This window comes from Filobasidium floriforme, assembly GCF_021052385.1.
Source record: "Filobasidium floriforme strain CBS 6241 chromosome Unknown HD553scaffold_1, whole genome shotgun sequence".
NCBI classification, from domain to species: domain Eukaryota; kingdom Fungi; phylum Basidiomycota; class Tremellomycetes; order Filobasidiales; family Filobasidiaceae; genus Filobasidium; species Filobasidium floriforme.
Window position 1 is genome coordinate 1731330 of NW_025763622.1, and position 14109 is coordinate 1745438.

General features: G+C 53.3%; 4 protein-coding genes across 4 annotated transcripts; 3 read left to right on the forward strand and 1 right to left on the reverse strand.

Moving 5' to 3' along the window:
• The first annotated feature begins 1014 nt into the window (after positions 1 to 1014).
• HD553DRAFT_303446 (uncharacterized protein) lies at positions 1015 to 3324 on the forward strand. Its single transcript, XM_046178876.1, has 9 exons — positions 1015 to 1268; positions 1423 to 1764; positions 1834 to 2108; positions 2186 to 2394; positions 2471 to 2712; positions 2787 to 2795; positions 2868 to 2926; positions 2992 to 3067; positions 3136 to 3324. The coding sequence occupies exons 2-8, from the start codon at positions 1462 to 1464 to the stop codon at positions 3029 to 3031; spliced, it is 1137 nt and encodes a 378-aa protein (XP_046040446.1). The 5' UTR covers positions 1015 to 1268; positions 1423 to 1461; the 3' UTR covers positions 3032 to 3067; positions 3136 to 3324.
• Positions 3325 to 5385: 2061 nt separating this feature from the next.
• HD553DRAFT_333218 (S-adenosyl-L-methionine-dependent methyltransferase) lies at positions 5386 to 7165 on the forward strand. Its single transcript, XM_046182093.1, has 8 exons — positions 5386 to 5522; positions 5605 to 5630; positions 5705 to 5887; positions 5962 to 6015; positions 6079 to 6237; positions 6326 to 6427; positions 6502 to 6555; positions 6632 to 7165. Exons 1-8 carry the CDS (start codon positions 5483 to 5485, stop codon positions 6974 to 6976), a joined length of 963 nt encoding a protein of 320 aa, XP_046040447.1. The 5' UTR covers positions 5386 to 5482; the 3' UTR covers positions 6977 to 7165.
• A 180-nt stretch (positions 7166 to 7345) lies between these two features.
• Positions 7346 to 10210, forward strand: HD553DRAFT_303449 (CLN3 protein-domain-containing protein). The gene is made up of 7 exons (XM_046178877.1): positions 7346 to 8048; positions 8119 to 8155; positions 8232 to 8570; positions 8653 to 9025; positions 9113 to 9777; positions 9856 to 9881; positions 9947 to 10210. The coding sequence occupies exons 1-7, from the start codon at positions 7766 to 7768 to the stop codon at positions 10048 to 10050; spliced, it is 1827 nt and encodes a 608-aa protein (XP_046040448.1). The 5' UTR covers positions 7346 to 7765; the 3' UTR covers positions 10051 to 10210.
• Positions 10211 to 10509: 299 nt separating this feature from the next.
• On the reverse strand, positions 10510 to 12692 carry HD553DRAFT_354486 (60S ribosomal protein L5-2). The gene is made up of 5 exons (XM_046183798.1): positions 12156 to 12692; positions 11848 to 12000; positions 11395 to 11587; positions 11055 to 11310; positions 10510 to 10981 (listed from the first exon to the last, which is right to left on the reverse strand). Exons 1-5 carry the CDS (start codon positions 12210 to 12212, stop codon positions 10729 to 10731), a joined length of 912 nt encoding a protein of 303 aa, XP_046040449.1. The 5' UTR covers positions 12213 to 12692; the 3' UTR covers positions 10510 to 10728.
• Positions 12693 to 14109: the final 1417 nt, after the last annotated feature.

Below are 14109 nucleotides of genomic sequence, written 5' to 3' on the forward strand. Positions count from 1 at the left end.
CAAAAGAGGCGACGGGGGCGTCGGGTTCTGCTTCGCTGTTGTTTCCCTTGGCGACCAAAAGTAAGAAGGTTTCAAAGTGGGCGAGAGCGGTCTCTTTTCCTTGTCCCCCCGCATCTCGCATCTCGGTGAACATTGTCGAGTTTCATGTTATCAAACACTTCATCACACGTCTGGCTATGCTGGCTATTCTCGTTTGGTCTCTCGGCTTCGCCCTTGCCGGATGATGATGAGCGCGAGAGCACAAGGACGGTCAGATGCGTTACCTCGATTGTATTTGTTTTGTGTCCTAGGCCGCGGGCGAACGTGGCTGGCTCGACGCGACCGTGAGCTGTGCCAAGTTTCGCAAGGCGCGACAAGAAGAGGCACGAAGTCCGTCAAATATTCCGCGAGGTCGAAAGTCTTGGGTGGTCGTCGAGCCATCTCTCTCTGATGGGAGGGTAGCTCCATGATAAAATGATGTCGTATCGAATGTGATTGTCCGTGTTGCCTGTCTTACCAAACTCTCAGCATTTACTTCCCCCTGTCCACTACTACTGTTTGCCAGCGTGCCCGGTGCTCGCGTCATCCTAGATCCTCTTTCAACAAAGACCGACACGCTCTCTCTACCCTAGCTACACCCTCGAAACACTTGAAACGCACACCACGCTAGCTCTTTGTTGTGCTGTGCTCTTCCCTCGCTTGGCTCCCTCGTCGTCACCCTCCTTTCGCTCCTTTCTCGTCCTTTGGCCCCCCTTGGCCCTCCTTTTGATCTCGAACATCAAAACCGAGGAGTCGAACACGGATCAAACGCATCAAACAACAAACTACACCACCTCATCAATTCATCGATTCATCCACCTCCTTCACCCCACTCCCCACCCCCCGGACCCCCACTCCGACTCTCTTCTGGCAAGGACAACAAACAAACAGATTCGACACATCCACGTCGACCACCCACCTTCTCTTAGATCCCCAAACAATCGCTTTAGCTACCTGCTACCTCTTTGATCAGAGCCTCACTCGGACCCAAACAACAAACGAACAGATACACAGACTCGTACGTCGAGGTCACGAGAGCCAGACAAATAGTTCGCAGTCTCATCGTACCCCTCGAGGATCGTCTGTCCTTTCCAACAGGATCAACGCACCGTGCTCTTACTCTCTCTCTCTTACCTCGACCTTTCATCTCTCAATCCGGCAGTCCAGTCGTCTGTGCACCTTCACGAACGATAAGACAAGTCCTCGCTACATCAGTTCAGAAAAGGAACCGATAGATCATACACCTCTTTGTGAGTAGCCAAACCATCATCAACAACCTCTTCACTTTCGCAGGTCGACTTTCACATAGTACAGACTCGTTGATCGAGTTGCCCATCTCTTTTATCTTCTTCTACTACGTTCATTTCCACCATACACGTATACGACCTCGACGACTCGCCACAGCCCACTCCTTATATCCCTTTTCCGACACATCAGCTCAATATGCGTTCCTCCGGAATCCTTTCTCTCGCCTTGACCACCCTCGTCGGGATCTCGATGGTCTCGGCCGCTTCCCCTCACGGTAAATTCGACCGACGCAACCACAAGGCCATCATTGCCGACCGTCAGGCCAAGGAGGCCACCGTGAACGGTATTCCCGAGGCTGCCATCAGCAAGAGGACCGGCAAGGTCTCTCGAAAGTACAAGAAGAGGGGAGGCAAGATCTGTAGGGTCAAGGATGCTGCCGCCCCTTCCAGCTTGGCCTCGTCGTCCAGCTCGGCTGTCAGCAGTGCTTCCGCGACTGCTGTGAGTTCCGGGCTATTGTTCAGCGCTGCCATCCTTTTCCGACACTGACCCTCTCGCCTGCTTTTCCAGTCCTCTACCCAGAGTCAGAGCGAGTCCTGGGCTTCGTCCACCGCGGCTGCCACCCCTACCGTCGTCGCCGCCGTCTTGCAACCGGCCTCGACCACTTGGGCTTCGACCTCCTCGGATGCCCCTTGGGGAGGAAACTGGCACAACTCCCAGTCGTCTTCCTCGGCTTGGTCGTCTGACACCTGGGCCGCACCCACCTCGACTTCCAGCTCGTCCGCCGCTCCTTCGGCTACCCAGGCTCCTCCTTCCAACTCGGGGTTGCTCTACGCCGACGGACCGTGAGTGTCAAATTTGAAATCGCTGACGAAAGCCACCAGTCTTTGTGCTGACATGTACATTGCCCCGTCCTCGATAGCTGCGGTGCTAACCAGCCCTCGGCTGATCACCCTAACGGTGCCCCTTGGTGGCTCAACTGTGGGCTCGACAGCAGCGGTGGTTGGAACCCTCCCTCGATCAAGGCCAAGGATCTCATCTCCATCACTGACCCTTCGACCCACCCCGAGGTCTTTGGAGGGTGTTTGGAGTACCAGAGCATCTTTGCTGATGCTGCCGCCTCGTACAACAGTGAGTTTAGTCCGGTTTGACGCTTGCCGAGCTATTGGCCAACAACAACTGAGACGCCCGCTCGCCTCGTCCTCAGTGCCTACGGCCTTGTTGATGTCGATCGGTATGCAAGAGTCTGGATGCAAGCGCTCGGCCGTCGGTGCCCGTGGAGAACAGGGTATCATGCAAGTCGCCGGTAACGCCTGTGACAACCCGAGCGGGGACTGCCAGGAGCCTTGGTACAACATCCACAAGGGAGCCTCGATCTTGGTCGACAAGATGGGAGGTAACCCCGACGGGAACATCGTCTCGGCTTTGGGTCAATACAACGGATGGATGGTGAGTTTGCTGCGAGCGCTTCATCGCGGTATGAGCCTGTCTGATTTGTGTTCCTGTTACTGTTAACTCTGTAGCCCGGCATGGTGAGTCTCGAGATCCGCGTCACAGCAGGATTGCTTGACGCCCACTTATGCGTATTTTACTTCTTGTCATAGTACGCTGCCAACGGCGCTCAGTACGGTCCTCAGGGGCAGAAGGTCTCTTACCTTGACGAGTAAGCAATGACGTTGTCCTGTAGCCAATTGCTAGCCTTGCTGATAGCAACCGACTCTTTTACAGCATGCTCAACAAGTGGTTGCAAGGAAAGAGCAGCTACTAAAACTCCCGTTTTCTCTACTGTATCAAGCTCCAACAGGTCAGTCCGCGCTGTTGTTGTAAGCCGCCTGTCATACGATCACTGATTGTTTGCTTCATCTTTGATAGGCTGGTTACCCGAAAGAAAGCAGGGTTCCATACCGAGGCCGATCTCGTCTCCTTTTCCGCTCGCGACCATACCTGACCTTTTCCAAGACTCGCCCTCGATTCCCTTTCCTCTTTACATATGCGTCTGAGACGATACCCTGTTCCGCTCGTTCCCTGAAATGAAATGAACCATTTCCACAATCGTGTAGATTTTTGGCGTAGTCTCAAAGTCTGTGATCGTGCCCTTCGAGAGATGGGAGTTGTCTGCCACCCGTCATTGTCTCTGAATTGGCTGTTGTCTGCGCTCTAAGGAAAACCTGCCGGCCGAAACGGTGCATTGTCTTCTAGCGGCTAAAAACCTTGGCTGACATACCCAAAAGAATTTCATTGAGAGTGCAATTGTTTGTCCTCTTTCACTTCCACTTCCGCCCTTCCGTCTAAGAGGTCAAGATTGTAAAACGGACGAACAAGCCGAGTATGCGCGACGAGATGCCGCCATATGGGAAGATGAATATGGTATTTCCGCCATGCCTTGTCTCTTCATGTCTTGGTAGCGTCACCTAATTACCACCAGATCCACAACCGGCACCAAGCTGTCCGTATTCGCAAACCGTCTACAGGTCAATGGATCAGCTCTTTGAGAAGTGGCCATTGTATTCCACAGATCAAGGACAGCCGTTTAGCTGCCAGCGGGACCTCATCTGTGCATGATGTTCTTGTGCGCCGATCTTGAAGAGTGACATCTTTGAAGGGTCCGAGCGTACGACAGTGGCGGCCTCGATATTCCAGATTCTGGTCCCAGCTGTTGCTATACAAGCGCGGAGATATTCGAGTTTGCCCATTCAGACTCTGCGAAAGCTTCGGATGCGTCATGCGAGTTCCCATCGTGCACGTATGGACATCTACCTGTGCGCCCTGAGATTCTTTTCTCTTTGGCTTGCGGTCAGAATGTTCGCTCACTCCCATCGTTACTGCACAGCCGCCAGTGTCATCTTGGTGCCAATCGGAGAAAAGGCGCAGTCACTTGACCTTTCCTGGCCATCTCTGGCGCCACCATCGATATGAGCTTACATCCAAATGTATGTGTTGAATTGACTCCAAGCACTGATTTTACGGTGGACATAAAGTTATCTCGAGAGGTCCGGTCTAGGGCCAACAATGATGTTGCATCGGATCAGGTAATAGGCGCATGTACCATATGTCAAGAATGTCAAGGCGTCCAGGAAATACATACTGTTCCCATGAATCTCATACTACCAAGTCCACCACTCAACTCGGAACTTTCTTTCCTGGGTAGGCACAGACAGGACGTGTACACCTCTGGCTGTTTCTGCCGGAGCCTCTACTCATTGTTTGCCTTAAGTACGGTAAGTCGCTCCCTTATAGGTCCAAGACGGCCGAAGATTGCGTTATAAGATAAGCGAGAGGTAGCAGTGGAGGAAGTTATTCTCTGCAGATCCTGTTGTCTTCGACAGCGGCGCCACGCTCGCAGGTCGAACTTTCCAGCCGACCGTATCAGCTCGATTCCTCTTGTCGAATTTGCGCTTCATTCTACAGCAGGCTATGTCTCGATGGAAGCGCCTTCTTGAAGCCGTACCATCAGCCCATAGACTGAAGGTCTGCTTGCTTCGATTAATAGCGCTGAACCAAGCATCTTCACCCAACGGTCGTCGCAGAAAAGACATGACAGGTTCTGCCCAGATCAAGTTCGACATGCGACACTGGGAAGCACGACCCACTACTGGCCACTAACAAGAGATATGCACATCTGTTCAGAGAGATCCCCGCTTGTCTACAGGTGATTAGTAATCAGCTGATTGGCAACAGTATTTGTTTCGTTACCCAGTGTGTTACGCTTCACAGTGCGTCAGTGCCACACGTTGAAACGATGCTCGCCTGACGAAAAATTCAACTTACTCAAACCCTAATAGATGAAACCAGTTCCGCGGATACCAATTTAATCCACGAGCGATCGAAATACCGCTTGTCGTACTCGATCGCCGTCCATTTCTCGATTTCGGTCGACCGAGACTCCAGATCGAATACAAGCGATCGCCGGCTGGAACCGCTTCCGAGGATAATCGAACATTCCAACCGAAAAGCCACCGTCGAAAGAACCTTGATCGTGTCTAGCGCGCTATTACGTCAGAGTTTCGCATTCCGTCATCAACCTCGGAGATCGAGAGTTTTGCATCCGAAAGTCGATCCCCCCTCCGATCAACCCGCTGGCATGTCGAGAGCTAGAGGGGAATGGACCATGTCCTAGCCTAAAGACGACTTTGCAACTTGTAATCAGCCTTTCAATCCTATATCCACTCTACGTTACTTTGTTTTTTGATCCACAACATCCTCACACATCTCTCTCATCATGCCCGTCGACAAGCAGAACCCTCCCCAAAAGTACCACGGCAAGTCGTGTTTCTCGTGTGCTGCAGCTACTCGAGGGTACCTTTGGCTCACCTGTCAACTCTGCTTGTTGACCTCCTTTAGAGCCCGTACAGGGAACCGTTTTCCACGTACGTCTACGCTCCCCTTTGCCGTCATGCTCTCGCTCGTTGCTAATCTGGATCGCTTCGTTGACACTCTGCAGGGCGATGGTCGAGAAGAAGCCCTTCAAAAGGCCCTCCTGGCCGAACCTTCGTTGCAGAACAACCCGGGTACTCAGCCTGTCCTCGACTTCTTGTACGAGTTTGGTAAAAAGTTCTACTTGATGAACGTCGGTGGCACCAAGGGAGAGGGAGTCGAGAGGGTAATCAAGGAGAGGAAACCCAAGGTGGGTCCGTGGAGGGGTTCACGAGGTTGAAATCAGATGGCTGACTTGTGCGGTTTTGGTGGGATCATACGTAGCTGGTGCTAGAAGTCGGTTCTTACGTCGGATACTCGGCCATCACCTTCAGCCGAGTAAGTATTCCTCTCCTCGCCTTAAACCCTTTTCCACGCCGCTTACTTCGTTCATCTCGATAGTCCATGCGAGACGCCCACCCGAACAGCATCTACCCCAAAGACTGGTCCTCTGACACCACGGAAGACCGAGCCGGATACATTTCGCTCGAGAAGAGCCCCGTGTACGCTGCTACCGCTAGGACCGCCATCGAGATTGCCGGGTTGAAGGATGTCGTCAAGGTGAGTCGACGCGGCTTCCATCGTCGAGGGATGGAAGACGGCGATGACACCGAATGCTGATCTTCGATCACTTTTGTCATGTCTACAGATCGTCGAGGGCAGTTCGACCTCGTCGATCAAGAGCTTGAGGGAGACGCTCAACCTCCCCGCTCCGCTCAAGTTTGACCTCGTCTTTATCGACCACTTGAAGGTGAGCCCTACACTCGATGAGTGCAGCGATATCGGTCGGATGACGCTGACGTCTTGCCCCTGTCCCCATATCAGCCGTTGTACACCAACGACTTGAAGATGATGGAGGACGAGGGACTCGTTGGACCCGTGAGTGGCGGTCAAGGTTCAAGGTCTTTTTCCGTGGCGCACTATGCTAAGCGCGCTTGCTGCTCACCCCTCATAGGACACCTGCATCGTGGCCGACAACGTCGTCAAGCCCGGTAACCCCGCCTACCTCAGTTGGGTCCGAGCCACCCCCGCACTCAAACGGGCCTCGTTGGAGAAGCCTCGTCTCACCACCCAACCTCCCGCGACGACCAACCCGTCCACCAAGGAAGAGTGGACCAAGGCCTTCTTTGATGGACCGATCGATGAGACCCGTTGGACCCCGGACGAGAGCGAGGGCGTGACGGCCAAGGGGAACCCGAACTTGGTCTACTCGAGCGAGATGGTCTGGGGTTACGACGACTTGACCGCCGAGGTGGACGCTTGTGAGATCTCGGTCTGTCTCAGGGAGGAAAAGGAGTAAGGGAGCAGGCGTGTCCGCTCGATATAGATACATAGGTCGATCTGGACCAGGAAGGTACCAAATACGTCAGAAAAAGGGAATCTGGGAGTAATCAGTGAATTATACGACGATACAGCTAGAATACGTAGTGAACAAGGTATATATATGTGGTGACAGGATGACGACGATATGACGATGCATGCAGTGTTGCACGCACGGAACGACCGTTTCGAGGAATCGGAAGCAAATATCAACCGGTTCGCAAGAAAAGCATCCGTCATCCCACCCCGCATTGCACCGCCCCTGGCCCATGGGATCGAGGCGAAAACAAACAAAATAACAGGATCCTGAGATCTTTAGTACTGGAACCAGGTATCTAAACACTATAAATGTCAAGCCAACACACCCTCGACGCCGTAACATACCCCCCAAGGTCGGCTCGGCGGAGAAAGGCACGCATCCTTACTTCTTTCCATCAGAAGAACAAGGAGAGAGAGAGAGAGCGGTGGATCGTCATCACGACTTTCTGAAACGTTCGAAGGAACAATTGATCCAAAGGACGTTCGGCCGAGTCCGATAACCCGCCGCCTCCCTCCCTCGCTCGCGATCAATCCACATCACATCAAGTATCAAGCATCATCAACACTTTGATCAGATCAGTCGTCGTCGGTCGTCGTCGTTTCTTCCCCTATCCCGGCGGCAGGTCGTCTCGATATATAGAGTGCGAGTGGGCAATCGGCAGTCAATCGATCCTGCACGGCACGGCACATCAACTCGAGGGTCAACAATCGCCTCTCGCAGTCGACAACGATGAGCTATCCTACCCATCTCAGCGCGGATCGGGACAGACCCGCCCATTCGAGGCTGACCTCGTCCGCCTACTTGCTCGGATCACAACACGCCCGTCGAGGTTCAGACGTCTCGTACCACTCTAGCTTGGGGATCGGTCGACCAGGAGGTGGGGATGCGAAATCTCTAGCGGACGCGGCGGATGGGATGGCGGGCATTCGTGGAGATGACGAGGGCGAACCGTTGGTCGGGCAGGAGGCTATGAGATTAGGGACTAGTTTCTTCCTGTTTGGGATGCTGATAGGTGAGCACAGTACGAGGTTAGGGTTGAGGCATTCTATTTGACTGATGCTTTCTTGTTCCCTATGGTCTAGCCATGCAATTCAGCGTGGTCACCGCGGCTGCCGGAGAGTAGGTCTGCCTCGTCGTTTGCCTCGCTATGAACATCAACTGACTCGTTCTAGCTCTATGGCCTTTGCTCTTCTAGTCTCGTGGGCGACAAGGCACCCAAGTCCGCCGTCCTGACCGCCTACACTCTCCCCTCAGTTATGGTCCGCCTCCTCGTCCCCTTTGCATCTTTTCCCCCTCTGAAACCGACTCTGCGTCGGATCCCGCTCGTCCGCAAGTTGGTCCCCAAACGGAAAGCCAGGAGCGTGATCAAACAGGGTAAAGAGATCGAAGAGGAGGAAGTCAACTATCCGTGGAGGATCGGGGTCTGCTCGGTATGCTCGTTTCTCGGGTTGAACCTCCTGGCGTGGAGCGGGAACCTCTTTGTCAGGCTGGTCGGGATCGCGCTCGCTAGTTGCAGCTCGAACTTGGGCGATCTGTGAGTCGCATGTCGGCTTGTCAGGGATATCATCCACGGCCGAGTGGCTGACAAAAAGTTCTCTCAATGCTCGCCAACATAGCACTTTCTACCAAATGTCGACACGATTCAAGGATAATATCACTCAATCCGTGGGTCTGTACACCTCGGGAGGAGGTGCAGCTGGTCTTGCAGGTGCATTGACGTACACCGTCCTGACTCAACTGGGAGCCTCGCCGTCGGCTGTCATCTCCGGGACGGGTCTCGTCCCCCTGGTCATCCTGACGATTTACAACTTTTGGCTACCCGGTTTCCCCAAGCTGCCGCAGAAGGAGGAGAAGAAGCCGGGTGCGAGGAAGGAGGGCATGATCAAGGACTTGGGAACAAGGGCGAAACTGAGCATCGCTCGACCGATCGTAGCCAAGTACATGTTGCCGCTCTGTACCATCTTTTTGGTCGAACTCATCAACGTGCAGGTGAGCAACGGCTGGGTTGCGCACGCAAAAGCAAAAAAGTCGCAAATAGGCTGACGTCTGTCCCCGTCGGACTTTTGTCCCGATCAGGGCGTCTTGGCGACCGTCATCTTTTACCTGCCGTTCGCCGATAACCAATACGCACGACCTTCACTCCTGAACGACCTCTTCCCCGCTCGTCGATCGTTCTATCCGGTCTATCAGACCCTATATCAGTTCGCAGCCTTTATCGGTCGATCGACCATCACCGTCGTACGCCTACCCGGCGGCAAGCGTCAAGACCCTACGGCGCTGTGGGCCCTGGTCGGCGTCGAGGTCGTTATCCTACTCGCTCAGCTGAGGGAGAGTCTGAGTATGAATGGGCCGGACGACTCGAATACGCTCTATGGTCCTTGGATGGTCCTTACCCTGGTCATCGCAATGGGTATCTGCGGAGGTGCCGAACTCGGTAACACCTACTACCGGATGGGCCGACACGCTCTGCCCGATCCCGTCTTTACGGCGCTCGCCAAGGCCAGGAAACGCAAGAGGATCGAAGACTCCGCACGAGAGGCCCTTCTTGATTTCAGCGACGACGAGGACGAGATTGCCGCTGACGAGCGAGAGGGTGAAGAGGAACAAGAGATCCTAGAAGAAGTCGAACGCGGTCGAGGTCTCCCGCGTCCGACCCGATTGACCAGGAATCCGTCCGTCATGAGTCTCCAGATCCGAGAGGAACGTCGGGCGGAAGATGAGGCGGCGTTGAAGGAGTTTCTGTGGGTTGCTTCGTTGATTGCCGCGAATTCCTTCTTGTACTGACTGCATCAACCTGTTTGCTATCGTGCGAAAAACAGAGTATCCACGATAGGAAGCGCCGATAGTGAGCTTTAGCGACCGTTTCCCCATAACTGCGTTGTGACTAATACTCAACCAAACCGCTTCTAGCACTCGCCATCTTGCTCGCTTCCATCGTGGCGATGTTTGTCGAGCCCAAGTTGTGCGGTCGACAAAACGATACTGGCAGGTACATGTGCGGTAGCACGGCATGAGACGCCTTTGCCAAGAACAGGATAGGATAAGACAGGAGGTTGGCACACTATTTTCGCTTCGTGTAGCAACATTTCAGGCTGTATCTGGTTTCTCTCTATGACTCTTGCATGTTTTCGATTCCGTATATAATCATGACTCGGGCATCTACGTTGCTAGCATCTTTCATTATTAGAGCCCAATGGTTTGAATTACTACAAACCCTCGAGGTCAGCGGGCCCCCTTTCGGCCCAAGATCTGATGGCTGCCCTTGATTCTCCCCTTGGAGAACTGCTGATCGCGATCTCGATGTTGTCACACCTCTTTTGAAGTCCATCGTCTTAGCCTGCCAGCATGCGTTTGATGCGACCGATTACAGAGACGCTTAAACGAGACCACGGACTGAACTGAAACTCCTGCTCCCCCTCGTCATACGAATTTCCTTGCTTAGGCCGGAGATTCGTTGGCTCAGGCCTAACGGAAGAGCCCATGTGTACATAGTGCGAGTATCATCTGATCTAAGCCACTGGGGAAGAGGCGTGTTCTGGCATTCATACGTGAACAGTCGGTACCGACGGATATGAAACGCGACAGAAAGGTCCCGAACATGCGCATAATATAGCGAGCGTCATGAACGGAGTACAAAAAGCATCGTGGAGTGGATTCGTTCGTCAAGGCATCGTTTCGCGAAGAGCGCGAATCTACTCCTCGTCGTCGGAAGCCTGACCGGCCTTGTAGGCGGCGATCTTCTCCTCGACCCTGGCCTGCCTCTGCTCGTAGGTGAGCTTGGGGGACTTGTACTTCTTGGACTCGGCGGTCCACTTGGCGGTGTCCTTCTCGGTGGGCTTGAACTCGGGGTCCTCTCGGATGGCGGCGTAGGCGGCGGTGAAGACCTCCTCGATGTCCTCGGAACCGACACCGTCGGCAAGGTAGGTCGAGAACTGCTTCTTGAACCTAGAAATCGAGTGATCAGGGTGTTAGGTCCTGCGCAACAGCATTGTACCATAGCCCTTGAGCGTCATCTCACCTCTCGTCATCTTCCTCCTCGAGGGACTCCATGTACTCGGCGATGTGTCCACCGACGATGTACTTTTGCAAGGTCTCGGCGTCCAACTCCTTGGACTCGATGTCGTAACCGGGGAACCTCTTCTCGTTGTGGGGAACGTAGAGACCACCGTCCGAAGCACCCTTCAAGGCACCGAAGATTCGGTTACCGGTGGTGGTCCTCTTGAGACCGACGTCGAGGAAGACCTTGAAAGGCCTGGGCTCGTCGTCACCCTCCACTATAGTGATGTGCAAACCATGGCAAGCGGCTCATCAACACCTCGTCCCCTCTTCACATCTCATCGAGTCTCTGCCACACTTACAAGCCTCGGTGATGGTCATCTCACCATCGGGCTCGGTGATACCCTCGTACTTCTCGTCCAAGCCGAGCTTCTTGAGGGCACGACGGGCACAGAGGAGACCGGTGGCGTAAGCAGAGGTCCAGTTGGTAAGACCGTGCTTGACTCCGTATCGGGGGAGCTCCGAGGAGGAAGCAGCGCAGAAGACAAAGTCTCCCTGTTGTCGCGAAATTAAAGACGTTTCGTCAGTCTCGAATTGGTTCACTCGACGATTCGAGGCGGTGTGGGTGGGTCGTTTGATGCCGTGCAACGCTTCGACCGGCTCTCCAAGCAGAGGTGCGTTCACCCCTGATTGTCCGCGCATCCCTGCCTCGTCTCGTCTCCTACGACAAATTCGAATTCGACATCTCGCATTGCAAAACATTGACGACCCCCACATTCCGCCTCGACCTTGGTCCTTTGTGCTCGTGAACCCACCTGGAGCTTGGCGTAGACGATCTGAACGATGACCTGCTTGTTGGTGAACCTGACAACCAACCTGTACTTGGGCGAGTTGTACTTGTTCTTGGCCTGGGCGACCAATCGCTTCCTGGCGTAGTAGTCGGTCTTTCCCTCCCTTCTCCTCCTGGCCTATTTTCCCATCAAATACAGTTTCCAGCAAAATGAAAGAAGGTATTGTCGAATACGAAAGTGGGGTCAAGGAGGAAAAGAGTCATGTTGCACACGAAAACTTTCTTAGCACGCGAGTTCCTCCTCCATATCGTCTTTCCGCTGTGCCGACCTACCTTGACCTGGAACCTGGAGAAGTAGGCAGAGTTCTTCTGGAGCTTGACGAAAGGCATCTTGACGTCTTTTTTGTGGTGACCGACTATTACCGAAGATACGAACGGAGGAGGAGAGATCAAGATCGCTACAACTCGATCACTTCTCCCGTTTGCGACGAGGTCGACCTTGAGAATCGAGCGAGACAGAGCTAGAGAGGTTGGCCCTCGGAGGCAAAAGGTTGAGAGCCCCGCGCGCGCAAGACAAGACGCATCGATCAGCTGCCAAATGAAAGCGCAACTTGGTCCGCTTGGACTTATCGCCCTCGCGCTTATCGTTCAAATCCAATCTCCGACTCGTGAGAAAGACTTTGTCGACGATCATTTCGATCGCAAGGCGATTGTTGCCCTCTGGGTGTGAGACGAGAGGTCAGACAATGTGTGCTGTAGGCGGAGCAAGAGGAGTAGCCTGCAATGTGTAGAGTTTCGCACGATGTTCCTATTGTTCTTCCTGCGACTGGGCCGAGCAGTCGACACCCGAACCACTTGAATACATCGGGGACCCTTTCTCATGATCTTACGATTTTGTTCAGTACCAGCAGTACCTGGTACCTGATGCGGGTCCTTGCATATCAATCCACCAGACTTTCCTAGAGGTCTTCCGCGAAGGCATCGCGACCCATGATGACACGCGTACACGCGCGGTGTTTCAAAAGGCTAACCGTTTGGGTTGAACAATGGCTGGCCCGTTCTCCCAAGAGAAACACTTTCAGATATCGTTTCCTGCGGGATACAGAGGACTGCCTATATCGTGCTACTATCAAACCCAATTAGAACGTCGATTCGATGAGGAACGAGAATGGAACGAATTTCGAGTTGTGATTTCCCGCATCCAGCATAATCCCTTCGCGCTCTATTGCACGCTCCGATCATGAAGGTTCTCGTCCCATGCACAATTGTATGATTACTTACTCAGGACCTCAGATACAGGCAAACTCCGTCCCAGTCGGTATTTCCATAACGTACGACTCGACGCGCTTGTCAATTTCACGCTACAGCGATTTCGGATGAGCGATCTGCTCAAGTATCGAGTCAATCCCTCTCAATGCGAGCAGTCTTCCAAAACGTCCAATATTGAATTTGCGAAAGGTCGACTGGAGTACCAAGCTTCAAGAAGGGCGAGATGATGCTCCGATCCCTCAAGTTTGTTTTACTTTTGCGTGCGTGGTGATGCTTTTTAAGTTGCCCGGTTCGAAAGTCCGTCCCGATCGTTTTCTTTCCAAACAGAGGAAGCTCGAGCGAAGCATCAAGTGAAGATTCGATTCCAACCTCCTACACTATATCCATATACTTTTTCTTAGCAAGAGCGAAACGCTTCATGTGCGAGGGTGACAAGTTGATCGCCCAATGTGTAACCGAAATGACCACGATCGACGTCAAAACCGGCACTACATCAAAGCTAACATGAAGATCAGCGATCAACTTTACAGTTACCAAACATCTAGATACACTGGTACATCCGAGTTGGACCTGTCTGTAAAGGTACAGGGCGAGAGTGAGTATCAGTAGTAGAAAACGGATTGTGGTGCTTGGGAAGGGTCGTGGTTAGCGGCGATCCTGACCTTCGCTGCCGAACTTCGCTTGAATCTGTATTTACCTTGGAACAGCAACTCTTCGAAAATCTGCAGTTCCACATGACGGGACCCTTACGAATCGTTACTGTTAAACAACCGAGAGCGATACGCCCCGGGACGACTCGTAAGGTGATCTTGATTGCACTAAGCACAATCATAGTAGGGCCAATCATTTTTTATCTGGATTCGAAAGGCAGACAATATATTATCGCCGACTGCTCGGTGGTCACTGATACAGTCTCAACTTTGCGGCGATCCGGACTTTGAGCTCGGTAAGATACGGCTCAGCACGAGGATGATGTGTGATGTCGAGATTCGAGGTGAAACCCGTTCTCTTTCTTTCC